Source organism: Narcine bancroftii, chromosome 4 (genome assembly GCF_036971445.1).
Source record: "Narcine bancroftii isolate sNarBan1 chromosome 4, sNarBan1.hap1, whole genome shotgun sequence".
Lineage (NCBI taxonomy): Eukaryota > Metazoa > Chordata > Chondrichthyes > Torpediniformes > Narcinidae > Narcine > Narcine bancroftii.
In genome coordinates, this window is record NC_091472.1 from 181,555,353 (window position 1) to 181,579,285 (window position 23,933).

Consider the following 23,933-nt stretch of genomic DNA (forward strand, 5'->3'; position numbering starts at 1 on the left):
ACAACAGTAGGTGTTTGACAATGGGACGTTATTGATGACGCACAATGCTGTGTAGGTGATATGTCACAGCTGACATCGAGACAGTGGCATCCCACGTCAAACAAAAATTCCGCACTTCAGGTATTTAGTGTAAACTCGTGGTGAGATTCAAATTTTTGCTGTTTTAGTTGTTTTAGTGTGTGAACGGTCACTCTGGAAGGTAGGTGTGATAATTGCCGATGCCGGGGGGGGGGGGGTGGGGGGAAATAACATCAGTTATATGTAAAAAAAAACATAGGTGGTTGTGATTGCAAGAAGTCAACTTGTTCTTATGCAGAATTCTTGCATATTGTTCAGTGCTGATTTCAATTCCAACATAAGAAAGATCTTCCACATTTACAAGATATCAATTCAGGGTGTGAAGGAAGTTCTTATTTAACTGGATAACTGCAGCCTCAAACACTTAATATCCTGCAAACAGCTTGATCTGTACCCTCCTCATTTATGTGAACATTCATTGCTGTCCAGTAATATCAGTTAGCTGCAGTGGGTGCCATCTACAGAATGAATTACAGCAATCCACCAAGACATCCTTGACAACAGTTGTGAGGAACATACAGTAGAACCTCCAATCACAGAAGCATGGCGGCGGGAGGGTGGAGTTGTCCAAAAGTCTAAACATTGACTTAACATTCAAACTTTTATCATCGTTGGATCACAATGCTGGAATTCCATCTAATGGCAATATGAAATATCCTTAACTACAAATATTTCAGTTGGTCAAGAGAGGTCCTCATCACCTTTTCAAGAATATTTAGGGATGATCTCTAAAAGCTGACTTGGCAATATTTGTTGCTCCCTTGTTACTGTTCCTTTGTTATTGAACATTTCGGTGTCTGATTCAATGTAGATCGTGAAGACAAGATTTAACCAAATGAATGGGCCAAGAATAAATCTAGTCACTCAATACCAATACCAGAAAAGTGTTTAACTTCACTCTTGTGTTAATGTTTAATATCTGTGCCTCTGACTCTACTACATTTTTCTATGCGGAGTCTTGAGACTGCACAAAATAATCTTAAAATTGAGTATCGTGATTGGCTTATGTCACAATCATGTTAACTAGTTTTGAGCCCATCTTCAGAGGTGGACTACAGATGGTTCAATCTCACACATATTCCTTGTGCATTGCAATTACACTATGATTGAAGTTTTGAACCTTTAAATTCTAATTGCCACTTGCTTTTTATTCTCCCTTATCGAAATATCTTTCCACTGTTCCTCTTCAGTCATTGACCATCTGCAACATACCACATCTGCCCTTATCTTTATTTTTTTATCCCTGTTCAATGTCAACAAAAAAGACTTTTTATCACAATAGCTGAAGTGATTTAAGGGAAAATCTTTTGGATCTTCGATCTCAGCAAACAAAATGCCTTTTCAGGCCAGGAAGGTTTGTCTCCTGCGTATCATGTACTCAGAACAGCTGAGGACTATTTTAAATTGTAACAACTGAGGTAAAGGAGATAAAGTAGATGAAATTGATAGATGGATCCAGATAGTCAAATCGAAAGTTTAAATACTTTAAGGATAGAATATTGGAGAGGGAGTCCAATGGTTTGGACAGCAACAATAGTGTTTACAATTTACTTTCATGGAAAACTCTGCAAATTAGTTAATTTGAGTTAGTGAAGGTTTATTTATTACTATGTCTACAGAATTTTTGGTTTCATTAACATGTTTCAACTTTATAGTGAACAAACTGATCATTAAAACAATTACAAAAACAAGACTGGAATTTTCTTGAACCAGTAGAAGTAAAATATGTTAAAGCTTGATCTCAGAAATCAACATTTTTCAATCTGGCATGTGCATTCCATATTTACTAAATGAGTTTGTGTACTTTCCTAAAATATGCAAAGTGAAGTTAGTAATTTTGCCTGGAATTCAGAATTGAATCTGCAGCATTTAGTTGCAATGTTTTGTTTTGGATGTGGCTAATGACGTGTACATACTGTATTGTATCCATCAATATGTTTTCTTTCTGTTTTAGTACTTTTGGAGAAATAAAGAGTGTGCGGTTGCCAAAGAAAATGGGAGGAACTAGCATTCACAGGGGCTTTGGATTTGTTGAATTTCTCACTAAACAAGAAGCAAAGGTACAGTATTTAGTAAGATAATCTTTTAGCTAAGTACAAATCATCAGAAGAATTGATTAAACTGGTCTTGTACCAAGTGTTTACTTTTGTGACTTTGGGATAATTAGTTAATTGCAAGACTGATCCTTCAAGACCCATAGCTTACTGTAATTGTTCATTTCAAAACGATTATCTCAGATACTTTTATGGGCTGGATTTTGCCTCATACTCATCCCTTTTATGGGCTGGATTTTTCCCCATACTCATCCATTTTATGGGCTAGATTTTGCCTCATACTTATTCCTTGCTTGGGCTGGATTTTGCCCCATACTCATCCCTTTTATAGGCTGGATTTTGCCCGATACTCATCCCTTCTATGGGCTGGAATTTGCCCCATACTCATCCCTTCTATGGGCTGGATTTTGCCCCATACTCATCCCTTCTATGGGCTGGATTTTGCCCCATACTCATCCCTTCTATGGGCTGGATTTTGCCCCATACTCATCCCTTCTATGGGCTGGATTTTGCCCCATACTCATCCCTTTTATGGGCTGGATTTTGCCCCATGCTCATCCCTTTTATGAGCTGGATTTTGCCCCATACTCATCCCTTTTATGGGCTGGATTTTTCCCCATGCTCATCCCTTTTATGGGCTGGATTTTGCCCCATACTCATCCCTTCTATGGGCTGGATTTTGCCCCATGCTCATCCCTTTTATGGGCTGGATTTTGCCCCATACTCATTCCTTCTATGGGCTGGATTTTGCCCCATACACATCCCTTCTATGGGCTGGATTTTGCCCCATACTCATCCCTTTTATAGCCTGGATTTTGCCCCATACTCATCCCTTTTATAGCCTGGATTTTGCCCCACACTCATCCCTTCTATGGGCTGGATTTTGCCCCATACTCATCCCTTCTGTGGGCTGGATTTTGCCCCATACTCATCCCTTCTATGGGCTGGATTTTGCCCCATTCTCATCCCTTCTATGGGCTGGATTTTGCCCCATACTCATCCCTTCTATGGGCTGGATTTTGCCCCATACTCATCCCTTCTATGGGCTGGATTTTTCCCCATGCTCATCCCTTTTATGGGCTGGATTTTGCCCCATGCTCATCCCTTCTATGGGCTGGATTTTGCCCCATATCCCTTCTATGGGCTGGATTTTCCCCCATACTCATCCCTTCTATGGGCTGGATTTTGCCGCATACTCATCTCTTCTATGGGCTGGATTTTGCCCCATACTCATCCCTTCTATGGGCTGGATTTTGCCCCATACTCATCCCTTCTATGGGCTGGATTTTGCCCCATACTCATCCCTTCTATGGGCTGGATTTTGCCCCATACTCATCCCTTCTATGGGCTGGATTTTGCCCCATACTCATCCCTTCTATGGGCTGGATTTTTCCCCATGCTCATCCCTTCTATGGGCTGGATTTTGCCCCATACTCATCCCTTCTATGGGCTGGATTTTGCCCCATACTCATCCCTTCTATGGGCTGGATTTTGCCCCATACTCATCCCTTTTATGGGCTGGATTTTGCCCCATGCTCATCCCTTTTATGGGCTGGATTTTGCCCCATGCTCATCCCTTTTATGGGCTGGATTTTGCCCCATGCTCATCCCTTTTATGGGCTGGATTTTGCCCCATGCTCATCCCTTTTATGGGCTGGATTTTGCCCCATGCTCATCCCTTTTATGGGTTGGATTTTGCCCCATACTCATCCCTTCTATGGGCTGGATTTTGCCCCATACTCATCCCTTCTATGGGCTGGATTTTGCCCCATACTCATCCCTTCTATGGGCTGGATTTTGTCCCATACTCATCCCTTCTATGGGCTGGATTTTGCCCCATACTCATCCCTTCTATGGGCTGGATTTTTCCCCATGCTCATCCCTTCTATAGGCTGGATTTTTCTCCATGCTCATCCCTTCTATGGGCTGGATTTTGCCCCATACTCATCCCTTCTATGGGCTGGATTTTGCCCCATACTCATCCCTTCTATGGGCTGGATTTTGCCCCATACTCATCTCTTGCATTGCTCCTCCAACTGCACATCATTGGTGACTTTATGGTTTGGTTGATCGGCCATGAGCAATAATTTGCAAACAGCACATCCTAATCCCAATCCTGGAAACAGCAAAATGTTCAATAACAATGGGACAGTAACAAGGGAGCAACAAATATCATTGCCAGGTCAGCTTTTACTGATCATCCCTAAATATTCAACACCTTGCTGCTGTCAATGACCTTTCCATAACCATATAATTGGTGCCGGTAGATCTTCATTCAATTGTTTTTTTTCAACAGCTTTGATCCAAGATAACTAAAATGATTCAAAACAATTCAAGTGATTTTTTAAAAATGCTTAAACTATTATGGAGATCCAATCTCCACACATCTCTATTTCCACATTCCAAAGGCCTCAAAACGCTTTGTTTCTTTCACAACAACACCCTCCTTCACCTGGCAGAACTTGTTTTCACCCTCAATATTTTCTACTTTGACTCGATCTGTCTCCATCTCACAAGACAAACTCTCAACGGACATCTTCTAAAAACTCACGAATTCCCACAGCTACCTCAACAACACCCTGACCTCTCTAAGGATTCCATTCCTTTCTCTCAATTCCTCCATTTCATCTCCCATGATTGGGTCTTTCATTCCAGATCATCTGAGATGTCCTCTCCCCTACCACCATCAACTCAGCCCTTTCCTGCACTCAACCCTTAGGCATAACAAGGGCAGGATTCCCCTTGTCCTCACTTACCACCCCCGGCCTCCATATCTAGTCTATTATCCTCTGCTATTTCCTCCACCAACAACATGATCCCGCCAGCAGACATATCTTCCCCTCTCTGCCTTCTACAGGGACCGGACCCTCTGTGACTCCCTCAACCTGCTATCTCTTGCTAAAAATCACTCCCTTGGTACTTAACCCTGTGACTGTTGGAAATGCTGCACATGTGCCCACATCTCCTCTCTCTCTTCTTTCAGGGCCCCAAACAGTCCTTCCAAATGAAGCAACACTTGTGAATATCTACTGCATCCAGTACTCCCGTTATGACCTCCTCTACGTCAGAGGGACTGGAAGATAGATTAATACACAGTTTGAATTCCAAATTGGCTTGGCCAAAGAAGAGATATTTTTCCCCTCAAAAAATTGAGTTAGAATAGAGCTAACTTTCAATTATTGGAATCATGTTGTGGACGCAATGATTTAAAGAAAAACATGAAATAAAGCATGACACAGGCTGAAGAAGATTGCGGTTGTAACCAAGAATCACATTCATTTGGCTGCATTTAATACAAGATTAATTTCCACTGAGTTCAGTCTTAATATAAATGTAACAAAATTATACTAGATTCAGAAGCAATCCATATCTTGCTCTGATGTGCCACTGAATTTTCAAATGAAAACCAAAGAACGAAGAGGTGGTTGCCTCACTCTTCTATATCTGATCAACTTTCCAGCAAATTTCGAGGTGGTTGAGTTTTTATTGCTGATAAACTTCTGGCTTGGATTTTATTTAAGAGTGGTTCGTGTATCTCTGGAGAAATTTCAGACAATTCGCTTTTTATTTCGACTTGCAGATATAACCATTTTCTCTGCCTCAGAAGCCTAACTACAAGTGTGCTCTTTGAAGTTTGTCTTTATTAGCCTTAAAGTTTGAACTCTAAATCTTAATGTTGGTTTAATTTTGAAATCTTGTGTGTTAAGCAATTCTGAACCTGCAGATGTGTCTCAATTTCTCAACAGCCTGATATAGTGTTTGCCCGCACTTGTATGATGGGTTCCTAACTGGCTACCTATCAACCTATTATTTTCAGATCTGGAAATTAATTGGTGGTAATGGGCTTCATAATCCAAAGTACTGAGATGATTAGCAGAGTGCTAATCAGCTGTGGGCATTTGGACTTATGACCTTGAGGCAGAGAAATATGGCTGAAAATACAGAAAATGGTCGGGTTTGGAACATTTCCCTGAGGAGCTTCCTAAAAATTTGTTTTAAGCACTGTTGCAATGACTGAGAGGATTGACCTATCATTACAGACCAGTGGTCAGTTTTTCCCTCGAATGACTTCATTTTTTCTTCTGGCTGATAGGTGGCAAGCTTCTCCAATATCATGGGATGTCAGCGCACACCACTTGAATTTTTTTTCCTTTTGTCCATTTTAGTAATGAGCTTTGGAGTATGTTGTCTTGATAGCTCCCAACAGTATTGCTAGGGAGTGATAGTACACTCTATTCATTTTGATCATTCAAAGTAGACAGATGGGGTAATGATTGACTGGTTTGGACTTCACCTTTGAGTAAAGGATATACATTGGCAATTATCCACAATGTTTGGCAGACACTGCTGGTGTAGTTATATTGCAGTAGGTAGGCTAGGGAAGCAATTATTTCTGGAGAATAAGTCTTCAGCAATACAATTGCAATTATCCAGTTTTATTTGAGAAAAGTGAAATGTTTTCCACCAATTTGATTCAGAGTTTTGCAATGATTGAGTCTTGGGAAGGTTTGATATAGATTATTCACTTGATACTTCTGGGTGAAGATGCTTGCAAACTCCAATTCCAAGATTTTCATTAATTTTCATTCATTAGTGGCCCATACAATCTGCAGGTCAAACCCTTCACCGTACGTGTAAAGGCTGCTTCTACACAACTTGAAGAGGATTTCTCTGTTTAGATTCCAGCTCAGTATTGTGAACCTGATTCAAGTTGGTTTCTGTTCTCTACTGAATCGCTTTTGGTTACTGACATTATTTCCCGAAAACAATGGCTGGTCCACGTACAAATTTGCAGGGATCAAGGATATTTCAGACATGTCTTTTTTCTTGAGCTACCAAAAGTATTAGACAATGTATCAATTTGGCTTCAATTGACATCCTGTTGTACTCAACAGTGGCAGCTAATTCTGGGGGTTGAATTTTGTAACATTCTTTATTTCATTTCATGTATTTTCTCTTTCACTTAACATTGATTTGTCATTTTTAAGGGAACTTTTTGTGTCTCTGGGGCCTGCATTTCCAACATGTTTCATTTTCAATTTTGGAAAAAAATTTGTACCATGAAAACACTAGTTCTGTGAGTGCCACTCTTAAAAAATTGATTATTCATGTAATGCATTAAATATACATTAATAAGTCAATAGTTTATTATTTAATTGCTGTTTGTTATTTGTAAGGTTTATGTTAATAGGAGCAACTGCAATTGGTATAAATATATATTTATAGTAAACCAAGAATATTCAGTTTTTTTTTCATTTTCTTCTACAGAAAGCTTTCAATGCCCTTTGCCATAGTACTCACTTGTATGGTCGACGTTTAGTACTGGAATGGGCTGACTCTAACGATACAGTGGAGGCATTACGCAGAAAAACAGCTGAACATTACTATGGTAAACAAATTTAATTGCAAATTAATACTAAACAAACAAAAATTACAAAGATTTGCAGCTTTGGAACAATTTTCTCAGAGAAAGGTATTGTAATCAATCACTCAGTTGAACAATAATAGAATAACATTATTTTTGAAAGATAATAATGGTTGATAAGATACAGTCCATAATTGTTTGGTGGTGTCCAAAGCCATTCTTGTTGCTTAGGTTAACACTATCTCCAAAGTAACTGGCAGCCAAAGGCTATTAATTAATCACCATTAACATGCCCAATTAACACCAGGGCAAATTAATACATTTATCACCTGCACTAATGATGTCAAAACAAAAAAAAATTTCATCGTATCTCCTGCTCCCATGTGGCCTTGCACATTTCAGATTCAAAATTTTTGTCAGAGTCCATACATGACATCGCATACAACTCTGAGATTCCTTTTTCCTGTAGGCGCAACAGAGTTACCACTAATTGATAGTGCAAAAATAAACTGTACACAGTGTAAACATGTAAACAAATAAAAAACTATCAGATAACATATGTAAACAAACTGTGGAATATAGAGAGAAAATCAATAAAGTGCAGAAGTAAGAGTTTTTTACATAATGTGCAATACTGTCTAGTTTGCAGTGCCCCGCTGAGCAGTTGAGTTTTGGTTTAATATAATCATAATCTTATTGAATCAATTTAATATTGTGTCTTTGCCCGTCTTGTAATGCTGGACATTTGGCATATGCATCTTGTGGCCTGAGGAGACTGGAGGAAGAAGAACCATGCAAAATAAAAGGACTGTATACTGACAAATCTGCTGGAATTGATGGTCAACATCTTGGGCTTCTAACTGATTGATGTAGAAATCGAGAAAGTATTCCTTGAGTTCATCTCCCACAAATGGAACATTTGGTCATAATCTTCCAGAGAAGCAAAGGCTTGCTAGAACTGTCTAGGGCTTTGATGAGACTACACTTGGAATAATACAAACAGTTTTGATCTTGAGAAAGAGAGTATATAATTGCCTTACAAGCTGTGTAGCAAAGTTTAACTTTTAACTATATTGATCCTTGGAAGAGGTCATTGTGTTATGAGAGATAATTGAAGAGATTACAGGCAGTCCCCAGGTTAAATAAGAGTTCTGTTCCCAATGTCTGTCTTTAACTCGAATTTGTATTTGTTCGAACAAGTGCATACGGTCCTTATTTAGTGTCAGTTAAGCAAATTCTTCTCTTAGTATGCAGCATATTTAGGGTATATTTTTCATTTCTATGTATATAAAACACTTCCCAACACAAACATCTTAAACATAATAAAAATACAAGTAACATTACTCTACTGTACATAATAATAAAAGTAATTACACATGCTCATAAGGTCCTGAAGTATTAACTATTACTCCCTTCTTTGTTTGGCCTAACCTGTTTCATGCACTGTAGGTAAAATTATAGTGGGAATGGCTTTTGTGGATTTTTTGTGTTTTTTTTCCCTCCCTCCCTCCCTCCCTCTCACTCACTGCCTCCCACTCGCTCACGCTCTCCCCCCCCCCCCCCCCCCCCCCCGCTTGCTCACTACATTTGTCTAGCTGGGAAGGCGGGGTTTGACGGCAGCAGCTGTGTCAGTGAATGGGGTTACAGCTGCATCAGAGTGAGCAGGGTTTTTTTTTTAATTTTTTTTATTTTTCATACCATGAACCATACTGACCAAAATACACACAAAGATTTCCCTCTTGAATATACACAGTGTCATTTTCTCCCCTTTTTCCCCCCTCCCTTCCCTCCCTCCTTCACACCCCCCTCCCCACTCACTCAACGTTCAACATATATGATACATTAAACCCATTAAACAAAGTCATCACACAATGAAAATAGACAAGAAATTTGTATCTTCAACTTTTACATACTGGGTCAGTTCATTTTGTCTTCTTCTCCTTCTGTCATTTTAGGCGGTGGAGGTCTGCGGTAGGACTTCTCTGTTGTGTTCCATGTACGGTTCCCAAATTTGTTTGAATACTGTGATGTTATTTCTTAAATTATATGTTAATTTTTCCAGTGGAATACATTTATTAATTTCTATGTACCATTGCTGTATTCTCAGGCTATCTTCTAATTTCCAGGTTGACATAATACATTTTTTTGCTACAGCTAAGGCTATCATAATAAATCTTTTTCGTGCTCCATCCAAATCGAGTCCAAGTTCTTTACTTCTAATATTACTTAGAAGAAAGATCTCTGGATTTTTTGGGATGTTGCTTTTTGTGATTTTATTTAATACCTGGTTTAGATCTTCCCAAAACTTTTCCACTTTCTCACATGCCCAAATTGCATGTACTGTTGTTCCTGTTTCCTTCTTACAGCGAAAGCATCTGTCTGATACTGTTGGGTCCCATTTATTTAACTTTTGGGGCGTGGTGTTAAGCCTGTGTAACCAATCATTCGTAATCTCGTGTTTATTGTATTTCTCATAGTTCCAGAGCATAGCTTTTCCCATGTTTCATTCTTTATCTTTATGTTTAGATCTTGTTCCCATTTTTGTTTGGGTTTACAGCTTGTTTCCTCGTTCTCTTTCTCTTGCAGTTTGATGTACATGTTTGTTATAAATCTTTTAATTATCATTGTGTCTGTAATCACATATTCAAAATTGCTTCCTTCTGGTAACCTCAGCTTGTTTCCCAATTTGTCCTTCAAGTAGGTTTTCAGTATGTGGTATGCAAACATTGTACCGTGAGTTATATTATATTTGTCCTTCATTTGTTCAAAAGATAATAATTTATTTCCTGAAAAACAAAATTTTCTATTCTTTTGATCCCTTTTCTCTCCCATTCGCTAAAGGAAAGGTTATCTATTGTGAAAGGGATTAGTTGATTTTGCGTCAATATTAGTTTTGGTGGTTGATAATTTGTTTTATTCCTTTCTACGTGAATCTTCTTCCAAATGTTGAGCAGATGGTGCAGTACTGGTGAATTCCTATGTTGCACCAGCTTTTCATCCCACTTATATAGTATATGTTCAGGTACCTTCTCCCCTATTTTATCTAGCTCTAATCTGGACCAATCTGGTTTTTCCCTTGTTTGATAAAAATCTGATAGGTATCTTAATTGTGCTGCTCTATAATAATTGTTAAAGTTTGGTAGCTGTAAGCCCCCTTTTTGTACCATTCTGTTAATTTATCTAGCGCTATCCTTGGTTTCCCCCCTTTCCATAAGAATTTCCTTATTATTTTCTTTAGCTCCTTGAAGAATTTCTCTGTTAGGTGAATTGGTAATGATTGAAATAGGTATTGTATCCTTGGGAAGATATTCATTTTAATACAATTTACCCTTCCTATCAGTGTTAGTAGTAAGTCTTTCTAAGTCATCTTGTAATTTCTTCATTAATGGCTGATAATTTAGTTTGTATAGATGGCCTAGATTATTATCTAGTTGTATTCCTAGGTATCGAATTGCTTGTGTTTGCCATCTAAATGGTGATTCTTTCTTAAACTTTGTGAAATCCGCATTATTAATTGGCATTGCTTCACTTTTATTTGTGTTGATCTTGTACCCTGATACTTCTCCATATTCCTTCAATTTGTTATGTAATTCTTTTATTGATATTTCTGGTTCTGTTAAGTATACTATGACGTCATCTGCAAATAGACTGATTTTATATTCCTTTTCTTTTATTTTTATCCCTCTTATTTTATTTTCTGTTCTTATTAGTTCTGCCAGTGGTTCTATAGCTAACGCGAACAGTGAGGGAGATAGTGGACATCCCTGCCTAGTTGATCTGCTTAATTTAATTTGGTTTGATATATATCCATTTACTGTCACCTTCAGCAATGGTCCCTTATCATGCTTTAATCCAATTAATATATTTTTCTGGTAGGTTGAACCTCTGTAGTACTTTGAATAAATAATTCCATTCTACTCTGTCAAAGGCTTTCTCTGCATCTAAGGCATCCGCCACTGTTGACGTCTTGTTTCCTTGTACTGCATGGATTAAGTTAATGAACTTACAGATACAGTCCGTTGTTCATCTTAATAAATCCAGTTTGATCTAGTTTTACTATTTTTGGTACACAGTCGGCTAATCTGTTTGCTAATAGTTTAGCTATTATCTTATAATCTGTGTTAATTAGAGATATTGGTCTATACGATGCTGGAGTTAGTGGATCTTTCCCCATCTTTGGTATTACTGTAATTATTGGTGTTTTGCATGAATCTGACATGTTTTGTGTTTCTTCAATCTGGTTCATTACTTCCAGGAGAGGAGGAATTAATAAGTTTTTAAATGTTTTATAGAATTCTATTGGGAGTCCATCCTCTCCCGGCATTTTATTGTTCAGTGGTTTTTTTAATATATCCTGTATTTCCTCTATTTCAAATGGTTTTATTAATTTATTTTTGCTCTCTTCTTGCAATTTCAGTAGTTCAATTTTAGCTAGAAACTCATCTATGTTGTCTTCTTTCCCTTCATTCTCCGTTTGATATAGTTGCTCGTAGAATTTCTTGAAGTTTTCATTGATCTCCGTTGGGTTATATGTAATTTGTTTGTCTTTTTTCCTTGATGCCAATACCGTTCTTTTAGTTTGTTCTGTCTTAAGCTGCCAAGCTACTATTTTATGCATTTTTTTCTCCTTGCTCATAATACTTCTGTTTTGTCTTCATTCTGTTCTTATCCACCTTATATGTTTGTAGTGTTTCATATTTTAATTTTTCATCCGCCAATTCTCTTCTTTTTGTTGTATCTTCCCTTATTGCTAATTCTTTTTCTGTACTTGCTATTTCCCTTTCCAGCTGTTCTATTTCCCGATTGGAGTCCTTCTTCATCTTAGTTACATAACTTATTATCTGTCCTCTGATGAATGCTTTCATTGCATCCCATAGTATAAATTTATCTTTCACTGGTTCCGTATTTATTTCAAAGTACATTTTAATTTGTCGCTCAATGAATTCTCTAAAATCCTGTCTTTTAAGTAGCATGGAGTTTAATCTCCATCTATACGTTCTCAGTGGGATGTCCTCCAGCTCTATTGCTAATAACAGGGGTGAGTGATCCGATAACAATCTAGCTTTATATTCCGTTTTCCTAACTCTCCCTTGAATGTGGGCTGACAACAGGAATAGGTCTATCCTTGAATATGTTTTATATCTACCCGAATAATATGAGTATTCCTTCTCCTTTGGGTGTTGTCTCCTCCATATATCCAAAAGTTGCATTTCCTGCATTGCTTTAACCATAAATTTGGTTACTTTGTTCTTTCTTCTAGTCTTTTTTCCAGTTTTATCCACCTTTGAGTCCAAATTAAGGTTAAAGTCCCCTTCTCTCAGTATATTCCCCTGCGTATTTGCAATCTTCAAAAAGATATCTTGCATAAATTTTTGATCCTCTTCATTAGATGCATATACATTGAGCAAATTCCAAAATTCTGAATATATCTGACACTTTATCATTACATACCTCCCTGTTGCATCTATTATTTCCTCCTCTATTTTGATTGGTACATTTTTATTGATTAATATAGCTACACCTCTGGCTTTTGAGTTATATGATGCTGCCGTTACGTGCCCTACCCAGTCTCTCCCTAATTTCTTGTGTTCCACTTCAGTTAGATGCGTTTCCTGCACGAATGCTATATCAATTTTTTCTTTCTTCAGTAAATTTAACAGCCTCTTCCTTTTGATTTGGTTATGTATTCCGTTAATATTTATAGCCATATAGTTCAACATGGCCATTTCAAACTTTGTTTGCCTTTCATTTCCGCTTCCTCATCACCACCTTTCCTCCTTATCCATTTCTGTTTTCTTTTTTTGCACACGCTGTAAGACAACACTTCTAAAACATAAAATATTTCCACTATTCCCACATCTAAAATTCCCTTAACCCCAAATGTCGCCCCACACCCCCCCCCCCCCCCCCCCCCTGAGGTGCCCCTTGTCCCAGAGTGGGCAGGGTTGAGGCTGCGTCAGAATGTGCAGAGTTGAGGCTGCGTCAGAGCGGGCGGAGGTGTCCATGTCGGAGCGAATAGTGGGGGTGAGGGGGGGGGAGAGACTCTAAGAAATTTAAATTATACTCAACCATGCTCGAACCAGAAGTTGACACCATTCTACTTCCGGTCGGCTTGCTGGTTCATAACTACGGGTTGTTTGTAAATTGGACGTCTTCAACACTGTAAATATATTCTGCGTGCAGTTTAGAATGAAAGGTGATCTCATTGAATTGTTAAGGTTCTGAAGGGTCTTGTCCAGTTAGCTCCTGAGAGGATGAAAGTGGTCAGCCACATGAAAGTGAGATGAAGAGAAATTTGTCTTCCTTGTAGGATATGAATGTTTGAATTGTTTGCCATCAAGAACTGTGGTTTCAGAAGTTTGAATTTTAGATTTTGGGATCTGAGAGATTATGGTGAAAATGCAGAACTATTTTCAACTGAATATGAAATAAATCCTGACATGTAAATAGACCTGCTTGGTGCCGATCAGCAAGTTAAATTTTAATGCTACTTTTATAGAATGTAGGATGTGAAGAAATTGTCATCTAAGCAGATTACACCTTTCGATATTGTGACTCATGTTAGTCAGACAAGGCAGAAATTCAAGCCATAATGGATGTATATAGAAGAGCACAAGAATTAGAGGGTTGTTATGATGAAAGACTTGAAGCTCAAGAATAGTTCAGCCTTTTTTTTTAAAGACTATAGACGTATGAAATGGGTGTTTGGTCAGTAAGTTCTTTATCAAATAAATCATCAACAATCAAAGTTTTTTATATTTTATTTATAAATTTTAAAGCATTTAACATTAATTATGATATTTCTTTTCTTTGGCTTGGCTTCGCGGACGAAGATTTATGGAGGGGTAATGTCCACGTCAGCTGCAGGCTCGTTTGTGGCTGATAAGTCTGATGCGGGACAGGCAGACACGGTTGCAGCGGTTGCAAGGGAAACTTGGTTGGTTGGGTGTTGGGTTTTTCCTCCTTTGTCTTTTGTCAGTGAGGTGGGCTCTGCGGTCTTCTTCAAAGGAGGTTGCTGCCTGCCGAACTGTGAGGCGCCAAGATGCACGGTTTGAGGCGATATCACCCCACTGGCGGTGGTCAATGTGGCAGGCACCAAGAGATTTCTTTAGGCAGTCCTTGTACCTCTTCTTTGGTGCACCTCTGTCACGGTGGCCAGTGGAGAGCTCGCCATATAACACGATCTTGGGAAGGCGATGGTCCTCCATTCTGGAGACGTGACCTACCCAGCGCAGTTGGATCTTCAACAGCGTGGATTCGATGCTGTCGGCCTCTGCCATCTTGAGTACTTCGATGTTGGAGATGAAGTTGCTCCAATGAATGTTGAGGATGGAGCGGAGACAACGCTGGTGGAAGCATTCTAGGAGCCGTAGGTGATGCAGGTAGAGGACCCATGATTCGGAGCCGAACAAGAGTGTGGATATGACAGCGGCTCTGTATACGCTAATCTTTGTGAGGTTTTTCAGTTGGTTGTTTTTCCAGATTCTTTTGTGTAGTCTTCCAAAGGCGTTATTTGCCTTGGCGAGTCTGTCGATCCTTGCATCCGATGAAATGGTGCAGCCGAAATAGGTAAACTGGTTGACCGTTTTGAGTTTTGTGTGCCTGATGGAGATGTGGGGGGCTGGTAGTCATGGTGGGGAGCTGCGTGATGGAGGACCTCAGTTTTCTTCAGGCTGATTTCCAGGCCAAACATTTTGGCAGTTTCCACAAAACAGGACGTCAAGCGCTGAAGAGCTGGCTCTGAATAGGCAACTAAAGCGGCATCGTCTGCAAAGAGTAGTTCACGGACAAGTTGCTCTTGTGTCTTTGTATGAGCTTGCAGGCGCCTCAGATTGAAGAGACTGCCATCCGTGTGGTACCGGATGTAAACAGCGTCTTCATTGTTGAGGTCTTTCATGGCTTGGTTCAGCATTATGCTGAAGAAGATTGAAAAGAGGGTTGGTGCGAGAACACAGCCTTGCTTCACGCCATTGTTAATGGAGAAGGGTTCAGAGAGCTCATTGCTGTATCTGACCTGACCTTGTTGGTTTTCGTGCAGTTGGATAACCATGTTCTTCAATTGGTTATCCAATTATAATATATTCATACAGATATATAGTTGAATAACCCCCTCCCAACCTCCCACATCCACCTACAAAGAAAGGAGTTTATCACTTAAATACAACAATAATCAACTTTTTAGCTGTGGAAACCAAGACACCCACTGGAGCAACCAAGAATTTTTAAATATGGGCTCATACTTTTACAAAAAAATGATATTTATCCTTCAATTATGCGTTATCTTTTCTAAAGGAATACAGGATTTCATTTCAGTATGCCATCTTTGCATTCCTAAAACTAAATCAGATTTCCATGTGATGACCAAACATTTTTTAGAAACGGCCAAAGCTAAATGTAAAAATTCAATTTGATACATAGTCAATCTTAGTCCTAAAGCTATCGACTTAATGACACCTAGTGAAAACAACATTGGATCAAATGGTAGACTCACTTTTAATACTTGCTCCAAAAACAATTTAACTTGTATCCAATAAGTCTTAACTGTAGAACAGGTCCAAGTCAAATGAAAAAAAGTACCTCTTTTGTCCACATCTCAAACACAAATCTGAAGAAATTGAATCAAATTTCTTTAATTTTTGAAGGGTTAAATATAAGTGATGTAAAAACAAAATTATATTGTACCAATCTATATCTTACATTTATAACCTTAGTCATATTATCCTTATGCAAATTTGTCCAAACATTTTGATCTATCTTCCTATTTAAGTCAAATTCCCAATTTATTCTTACTTATGAACATTTAATTTAGACATTTTATTTTGTAATAACTTTTACATTTCAGAAATAAACTTATTTGTTGCAAAGGAGGAAAAACCCAACACCCAACCCCAACCAACCAATTTTCCCCTGCAGCCGCTGCAACCGTGTCTGCCTGTCCCGCATCGGACTTGTCAGCCACAAACGAGCCTGCAGCTGACGTGGACTTTTACCCCCTCCATAAATCTTCGTCCGCGAAGCCAAGCCAAAGAATAATTCCAAAGCAGATTGTCTAGGAAATTTTAAACTGACCTAATTTTCCCAATAATAAGTTTTTACCTGATAATAACAAAAAAAAGAATGACTAGGAATTTGAAATTTCTCTTTCTTCCGATTAAAAGATACATACTTCCCTGCTCTAAAACAATCTTCAACTTTTTAAATCCCCAATTGAGTTCATATCTTTAAAAAATGATTATTAACAGTAAAATGAATTTTTTTAAAAAGATCTTAATTCAATTGTAAGGAAATTTTTATGAAAAGGGAAAATGAATAGGGTACCTTTGGAGAAATTAACATGGAAATTTGAATTAGGTGGTTTACAACTTCCACATTTTCAGAATTATTATAAAGCTGCACAATTGAAATTTATTAATGCAATCTTTGATTTAAATAAACCTTCTATTTGGGCAAGTATAGAGTTAGATAAAATTGTTAATTGGTAAGGATCCACCAATTTTGAAACATTTAATTGAAATATGGAATAAAATTGGTTATGAGATAGGTGGAAAAGGAAAGATTCCAGCTAAAATGCCTCTATATCAAAATAAACTTTTTCCTTTTACTGTTAATAATCAACAATCAAAGTTTAGGTAATCGAGTAAAAAGGTTTTACTGATAGCTGACTTGTTGTTTTGCAGGGAATTAAATGAATGGGCTATATTTTGTGACAGTGGAGCCAATTTCATGACTCTTGATGTAAGATTAGACTCCTGTATTTTTCTTTTAGCTTTTGTGTATTACATAACAATATTGACTCAAGCTTTCAGTCCTTAGACTCCAGGGATTCAGACGGTTGCCACAAAGAAACGTCCTGAAGGCAGAGCTAAATTACTATTGACTTGTTCTTGTGGTGTGCTGCCAACCTTTCAGTCCTTTGCTGCCAACAGACATATGTGGTCTCCTGCCAGGTGAAATCTGGAAATGATTGTGGAGCGTGCTGTTGCTCACAGCATTGGTAAAGCATTAACACACAAGATAAAAATGTTACACTACCAGGCACTGAAACGTTCGTGGAAATGAGAAAAAGTTAAAAATGACACAATGTGATTTTGTTTTTAGTGCAAAGAAGAAAACACAATTTCTCCTCCCTTATAATGTATCAATGACTTTATTCAGTCATGTGAATTTAACATGTCTTGTTTCAGATACTGTCAATAGCCATTTGTTTTGCAGTTTGCAATATTGCATTGGGTACAGCATCAAAGTTGAGTTACTTGAGCTGGTTTGGTAGTGTTCCATGGCAAGCAGCATCTGTAGAGAGAGGGAAAAAAAATGGAGTAAACAAACCACAGTGCCTTGCCAAGACTCCAGAAATGGAGCACAGTCAGGCTGAGCTGAAAGGCTGGATGGTCCAACTGATTTCCCCCTTCAGCTGTATGATCCCAATCATTGCCTTGGATTAAAAATGTTAGTGCAAGTAAGAATTCAATACTTTTTTATTTATGCAACTAAGTGCTTTAAACTATATTCTACAACTTAACTGTTTTGAGTAAATGTCCACTTTTAATTTTTTTTTTAATTATTTCTCCATATTTTGTGTACTTAAATCTCTCAATTATCTTTGATTGACTTGGATTGTCAGAAATAATTAGAAACAGTTAAGAAAACATTGACGGGGTCATGGCGAATCTTTGGGTCTCTCATTTGAGTCCAATTAACAACTTGCCACTCTGCTTCACTGGGACATCTATAGCAGTGAGGCTAGAGTTCACACTGACCTGCACCTGCAGAGTTGCAGAAGGTTAGAGGAATGAGCACACAAACTATATGGTTTGGTACAATGCAACCAGATGTTTCAAGATGTCCAAGATGGCAGCGTGCCTGTAGCCTGCAGCAGCATCTCCAGACTGGGCCATGCCCCCCCTCCCCCCCCCACCTCATGTAGGTGCCCTACTCAATCTTTCAGCAGACAAGGATGGAGACTGGAACAACGCAGGGTGTTGGACATTGAAATTTGGGGAATGCCAAGCAAGAGCAGAGTCGTGGGCCCATTTCGGGGGTCCTGAAGATGCATGTCCAGGATTGCTGGGGCCTCGTGGGGGAGATGCTGTGGCTTCGACCCCGAGAGACGGCGAAGTGAGAGTGGTTTTCCCTTTAAAAAAGAACAATTTAACATTCAGGGTCCAGCATATTCCGGGGAACCTGGCCTTGATGGTGGTGCAGTAGTTAGCCTGCAGCAGCCTCTTCGGATCGGGTGAATGGTCTCTAGTAGACATTTTAACACCTAAAAACATATTTCGACCTGTCTCTTCTGTAACCTTGACTCAGCCTCTGAAAATCAATGTGGTTCTTTTTTTATATATATTTTAAGTAGTTGTGTGTAATTGGAGGTGTGTGTGTGTAAGAGAGAGAGTTTAATTATGTGATATTTCACTGACCTGCGGGGAGATAGTGGTGGCTAAGGGCCCAAGATGGTGGGGCAGCAGTCACTTGCAGCGGCCTCTTCGGGACCTGGTGCTTCTGTTCCTATGTTGTTTGTGGTTGTTATGTTGTTTTTATGTAGCACCACAGGTATGGGGAAACGTTTTGGGTTTATTTTTCTAAAAGTGACAAATAAGGTGACCTTTCAATAGACCATCGACTCTTGCCTGACTTGCTGAGTATTTCCAGCATGTTCTGGTTTTTTTCAATATTCTGCTTCAGCAAGATTTTTATCTTGGGTATGTATTGTGAATTAACAAATGGTAAAATGTTGTCATTTGATTATTTCATGGTGAATATACATTGACTACTGTTTATGCTGTTGTCTAGGACTATCGTTGAAACTTAAAAGTTTCACCTTAAAATCAGAGTCGTCCTATACCAAGCATATAAAATTCTTACCTTGACGATGAATTTGCAACACCGCCGCCATCTTCCTGCCAACTCCAAAGCATTCTCACGCAAGCCTCATTAGTTATCTGTGGAGTCTCAGCACTCCTCTGCAGGTTCCATTAACCCAGCTTTAAACAGGCTGTTACAGGAGCCAACAGTGGATTATTTTAAAATATCCAAATAAAATTGAAACTTTGAAATGATTATTTGTTATTAAAATATTGTGATTTGCTTTTTACAGCATCCACTGGTCAGTGGTAAGTGCCAGATTTGGCGAGGTTATCTTATTCAAAACTGGCATTTTATGTTAAAATTCCAGGGATAGTCTTAAACACAATTGTCCTATATGGTATCTGTGAGATTTTCGAAGTATTGCATATAACACAGACTTCCTGTTGGAGATTACCATTGTCTAATGCTAGCCTAGGTGACATCTATTCTCAGGAACAGAAAGCCATGATCTCCTTGAACCTACTTCATCATCCAATAAAATTATAGCTGTTCTTCCATCTAGCATTTGCTTTCCTGTCCGGCTTAACCTTGCCCTTGATTCCCTTTTCCAAGATCCTGGCCTTGAGTGTACTCAACCATCAAGTTTCTGGATCTCTCTGCCACGGATAATTCCAAAGATTCACAGCTGGCTGAGTGAAGAAATTTCTCTATCTCATTTGTAAATTGCTAGTCCCTTTTTCTGAGTCTCTATTTCTATATATTCCAACACACAGGACAGCAACAGTCTGTGTCCAGGATCTTGCTTTATTCCATTGAAATGTCATGTTGTTTTTCTGGTCCCTAATCTGTGAGCTCTGCCTGCTCTGTCATTGATTCCCTGTTGAGGAACTTTTCCGGTATTGAAGTCTACTTGGTGCCATCATGGCAGCGACTCCATGCTTTATTTTTTTTGTGGAAACCCCAACTACATTTCATACATCAGGGACGATCTCACTAAAGCCCTGTACAATACCAGCAAGACTTCCTATTTCCTCTGTTCTAATCTCTTTGATATTCAAGGCAATATACCATTTGTCATCGGTACTTCAGAAACCTGTGTTGTTTCAGGTGGAAAAAATGCCTGGATTTTTTTTTTAGTATCCATGTTTGCCCAAAATAATACTTCATATACTTCGTATTCCTCTCTCAACTTTGATTTGTCCCTTTGTCTTCCTTGCAGGTTTTTTTCTTCCTATTTGGTTAGTATTTATTATATACTGCAAATATGTAGTTTTTTCCAGATGTGGGAGCTCAACCCTTGCATCCAAGTCATATAAATATGGGTGAATGGTGTAAGCCAAATCTTGCTCAATTCAGCCTATTAACGCACCAGGGTCCAAACATTTCAGCCCCTTTGGCAGCCATCTAATCAGATGGTAGTGGTTTGTCTGACTATACAACTTTTTTTTTCAATTCCTTCAAAAATGATTTATCAGTAGCTATTTATTGCCAGAACAAAAATTCTTTTTGATGTGTGTTCCCCAGGCGAATTGTTCAGATTTTATTCATCGTTACTTTCTAGTGTTGCAGAGCAAGTGATAAACCTGCCAGATAAGTGCTAGAAGTGAGCGTGATTGTCATGGCAAATAGCCGTGAAACAGTACTGCAACGACTTCCAGATATTTATAGACATATATTCAAATATTGCATTAGCATAGACAGTGTTGTCATTTAGTCATCTGAAATATTTGCAAGTGAATATTAAATAGCCTCTGGTTGGTACATATAGTAATGCAAGAAAAGGTGAGCTTCCTTATTGCCAAGTCACATGATGGTTTTGCCTTTTTCCAACCTGCGTTAAAATGTCCATGTGTCTAATGCACAACATTGACTTTATCATTCAGTGCATTTCAACAGCTTTTGGATTTTTTTTTCTTTGCAAAATAGCATGTTGTTTACCAAAATTTATTTTTACTTAAATACGTGAAATGATATGAAGCTTGATTAATTTGTATTTTTGTCATAAATTGATGAATTATATTTGTGCTATTATTCAGAACTAGTATAAAGATTTCTGGATAAAAATTATAAAAAAAATTTAAGGTACAATTATGAACGATAACATCAGCTTTTAGGGCAATTATTGTTCTAAATTAATTTTAAAATGGAAAAGGTGTAATTTTCTGCACCTTTTTGCTCCCTTAGTGTTTTCACCTGGAAAAAATAAAGCTCTGATCCTTGCTTATTAGTATTTTTGCAATTCCCAGTACCCTGACCAGGGAGAAATGAGTTCTCACTAGGTTATTTTGCCAACAGCAAATCTGATGCACTGTTGATCAGATGATGTGTATTTCTTTCATCTGGAGAACTGTATTAACAGCAAGATTTGATGAGGCCCCAAACGGAGAAAATAAAATGTGTTGCCCGCAGGGTTTCAATTGCTCTTTAGTCACAGCCATGCAATCTGAAATATTGTGAAACATGAACCAGTTTAATGGTCTTACTCACTTTTATAAGCAGTAGCAATTTTAAATGGTAAAATTATAACAATAACTTATTTATGATGTGTATTTATTCAGGAACAGTGTGGTTCTTTCCAATGATTTCACTGTTAAATGAAGGAGAGGATGCAGTATTGTAAGCACTCAGATTAATTACGAGTAGTTTGGCAGATATAACTTGGGTCTGAGAAAATGCAGCCACAAAGGTTAAGGATATATTGAATAAAATGTTGTAAGAGTCAAAAAATTATAGAGATTTTTTTCCTGGTCAGCTATCAATTATATAGTGCCTTTTAAATTGAAAAATATTCCAGAATGCTTAGTATTCTTTCAGCATGAATAAGTTTATGCACTTGCATTATTTTTTGCAATGCCAAAGCTAAAATATCTATAGACAGTGGTGCTTTAAGGCTAATCTTGACATACAGTACAACTCCAATTATCTGAAATGGTCGGGACCTGGCCTATGTCGGATAAACATTTTTTTTGGAGAATTGGTCATTTTTTTATAACAGCCCAGTAGCAACAGCAAATCTTTTGTAACAGTGGTTAAGCAACAACAAAGAATAAGGGAAGGCTTTTTAAGCATTAAAATAATGTTTAATTCTTACCAAAAAATATGCTGGCTACCATCGAAGGGAAGGCTTCCAGACCCGGTGGAACACTCACTGGCAAGTCAGCAAGCTCCTGTCTCCCCGGCCACCAGAGATCCCAACCCCCCACACCCGAGTCCCAACTCCAAATCTTCCACTGCTAGGCCTACCACACACGCACACCAAGAAGGGTTCAGAGTTGGCGTTGGGGAGCTCCACTGTGCCAAAAGGGGGAGGGAATGCCACTGAGCCCAACGTCCCCGTTCCCGCCCAGGAGCCCAATGTCCCTGCTCCTGCCTGGGAGGTCGCTGTCCTTGATGATGCCAGAACAAGGAATTCTTCTGACTTCTTACAGCGGGGAAACAGTGGCATGCTGTTTGAGAGGGAGAGTTGGGGAGAAAAGTCAATCAGAGAAGGTAAAGAAGAAATGGAAAGAGAGAGGGGAGGGAGTTACCTGAAACGAGGACAATCGCCATTCTATTTTCATATTGGGTGATTGTTTTTCAACCTGCAAGGTCAGTTGGTTCCAGAAAAATTTTGGATGAAGGAAGATTTCTGATTTGTTTCAGATATCCTCATTTATCTGAAATTTTAAAATAATTCTGGATAAATGAGGATTTCAGAGAATCTGATTTTGGATAAATGGAATTCTACTGTAGATAGAATAGTGAGTTTTCAACTTGTTTTAATTGGAAACCGATTTTCAGATAATAGATTCCATCTTATTTATCCCTAAAGTATTCCCTTTACTCCACACTCACCTACTCCTGTCCATTCTCTTCAGCTTCTTTGTAGTTAATATTGCAAGCTCGATAACAAGATTGGCTATTTTTTATTCTAGAGTTTTGACAGTAACACAGTTAGTCTTCCAGCTTCACAGCTTCAGTGACCTTTGTTTAATCCTTACATCTGTTAATTTCCTTGTCACTAGATGCATTTTTCTTGCATGCCAAATATAGATAACTGTAAATTGCTCCATGTGTAAGTGAGTGGGAGGAGAATTGGAGGTGGGGATGGAATGATGGGGCAGTTTTGAAGATGGGGAGTTTGAGGTAATATGAAAGGAAGAAAATAGAATCAGTTCATGTGGGTGCAGGCTATTTCTTTTAAGCCTCCTGAAGGAATGACTTTTTAGGTATGTGCACAATTGTTTCGGTGATCTGGGAACATAAAGAATATTTCTAATTAGTTCCCACCTAATATTGATATTCTATGTCTTTTTTGGCACTGGGAGCTGAGTTGAATTTCCATTTGTTGTTTTTTCCTACTTATTTTATTCAAATCAGTGACTTCCCAATGATTCCTTCACTCCTCCCCAGAAATGCCAGGAAACACAGTTGCCTGGAATCAAATTGTGTATGATATCACACAAGCAAACATATGATCTATGTTGATGGGACTGTAAAATTGAAAGTAACAAGGCTCTTGTATAGCATAGAGTTAACATGATTACAATCTGGTATTGGAATAGTAAACGATAATGTATGCAGTTTATGTTGTGGTGAACTTGGAATGGATGGTTTGGCAATGAAATATTTCAATTTGATTGAAAATGAAT

At 38.4% G+C, this 23,933-nt stretch overlaps 1 protein-coding gene across 5 annotated transcripts in view; it reads left to right on the top strand.

The window, feature by feature from the left end:
* Window positions 1-23,933, top strand: part of rbm19 (RNA binding motif protein 19) — a 267,475-nt gene that overhangs the window by 183,063 nt on the left and 60,479 nt on the right. For 4 of the 5 annotated variants that reach the window (XM_069933162.1, XM_069933161.1, XM_069933165.1 and 1 more), the window contains exons 22-23: window positions 2,033-2,138; window positions 7,401-7,521. In XM_069933162.1, coding sequence (XP_069789263.1) covers window positions 2,033-2,138; window positions 7,401-7,521 — 227 coding nt within the window. Of the gene's footprint in view, window positions 1-2,032; window positions 2,139-7,400; window positions 7,522-23,933 lie in introns of those variants that run through there. The other variant, XR_011356240.1, reaches the window with a different exon arrangement.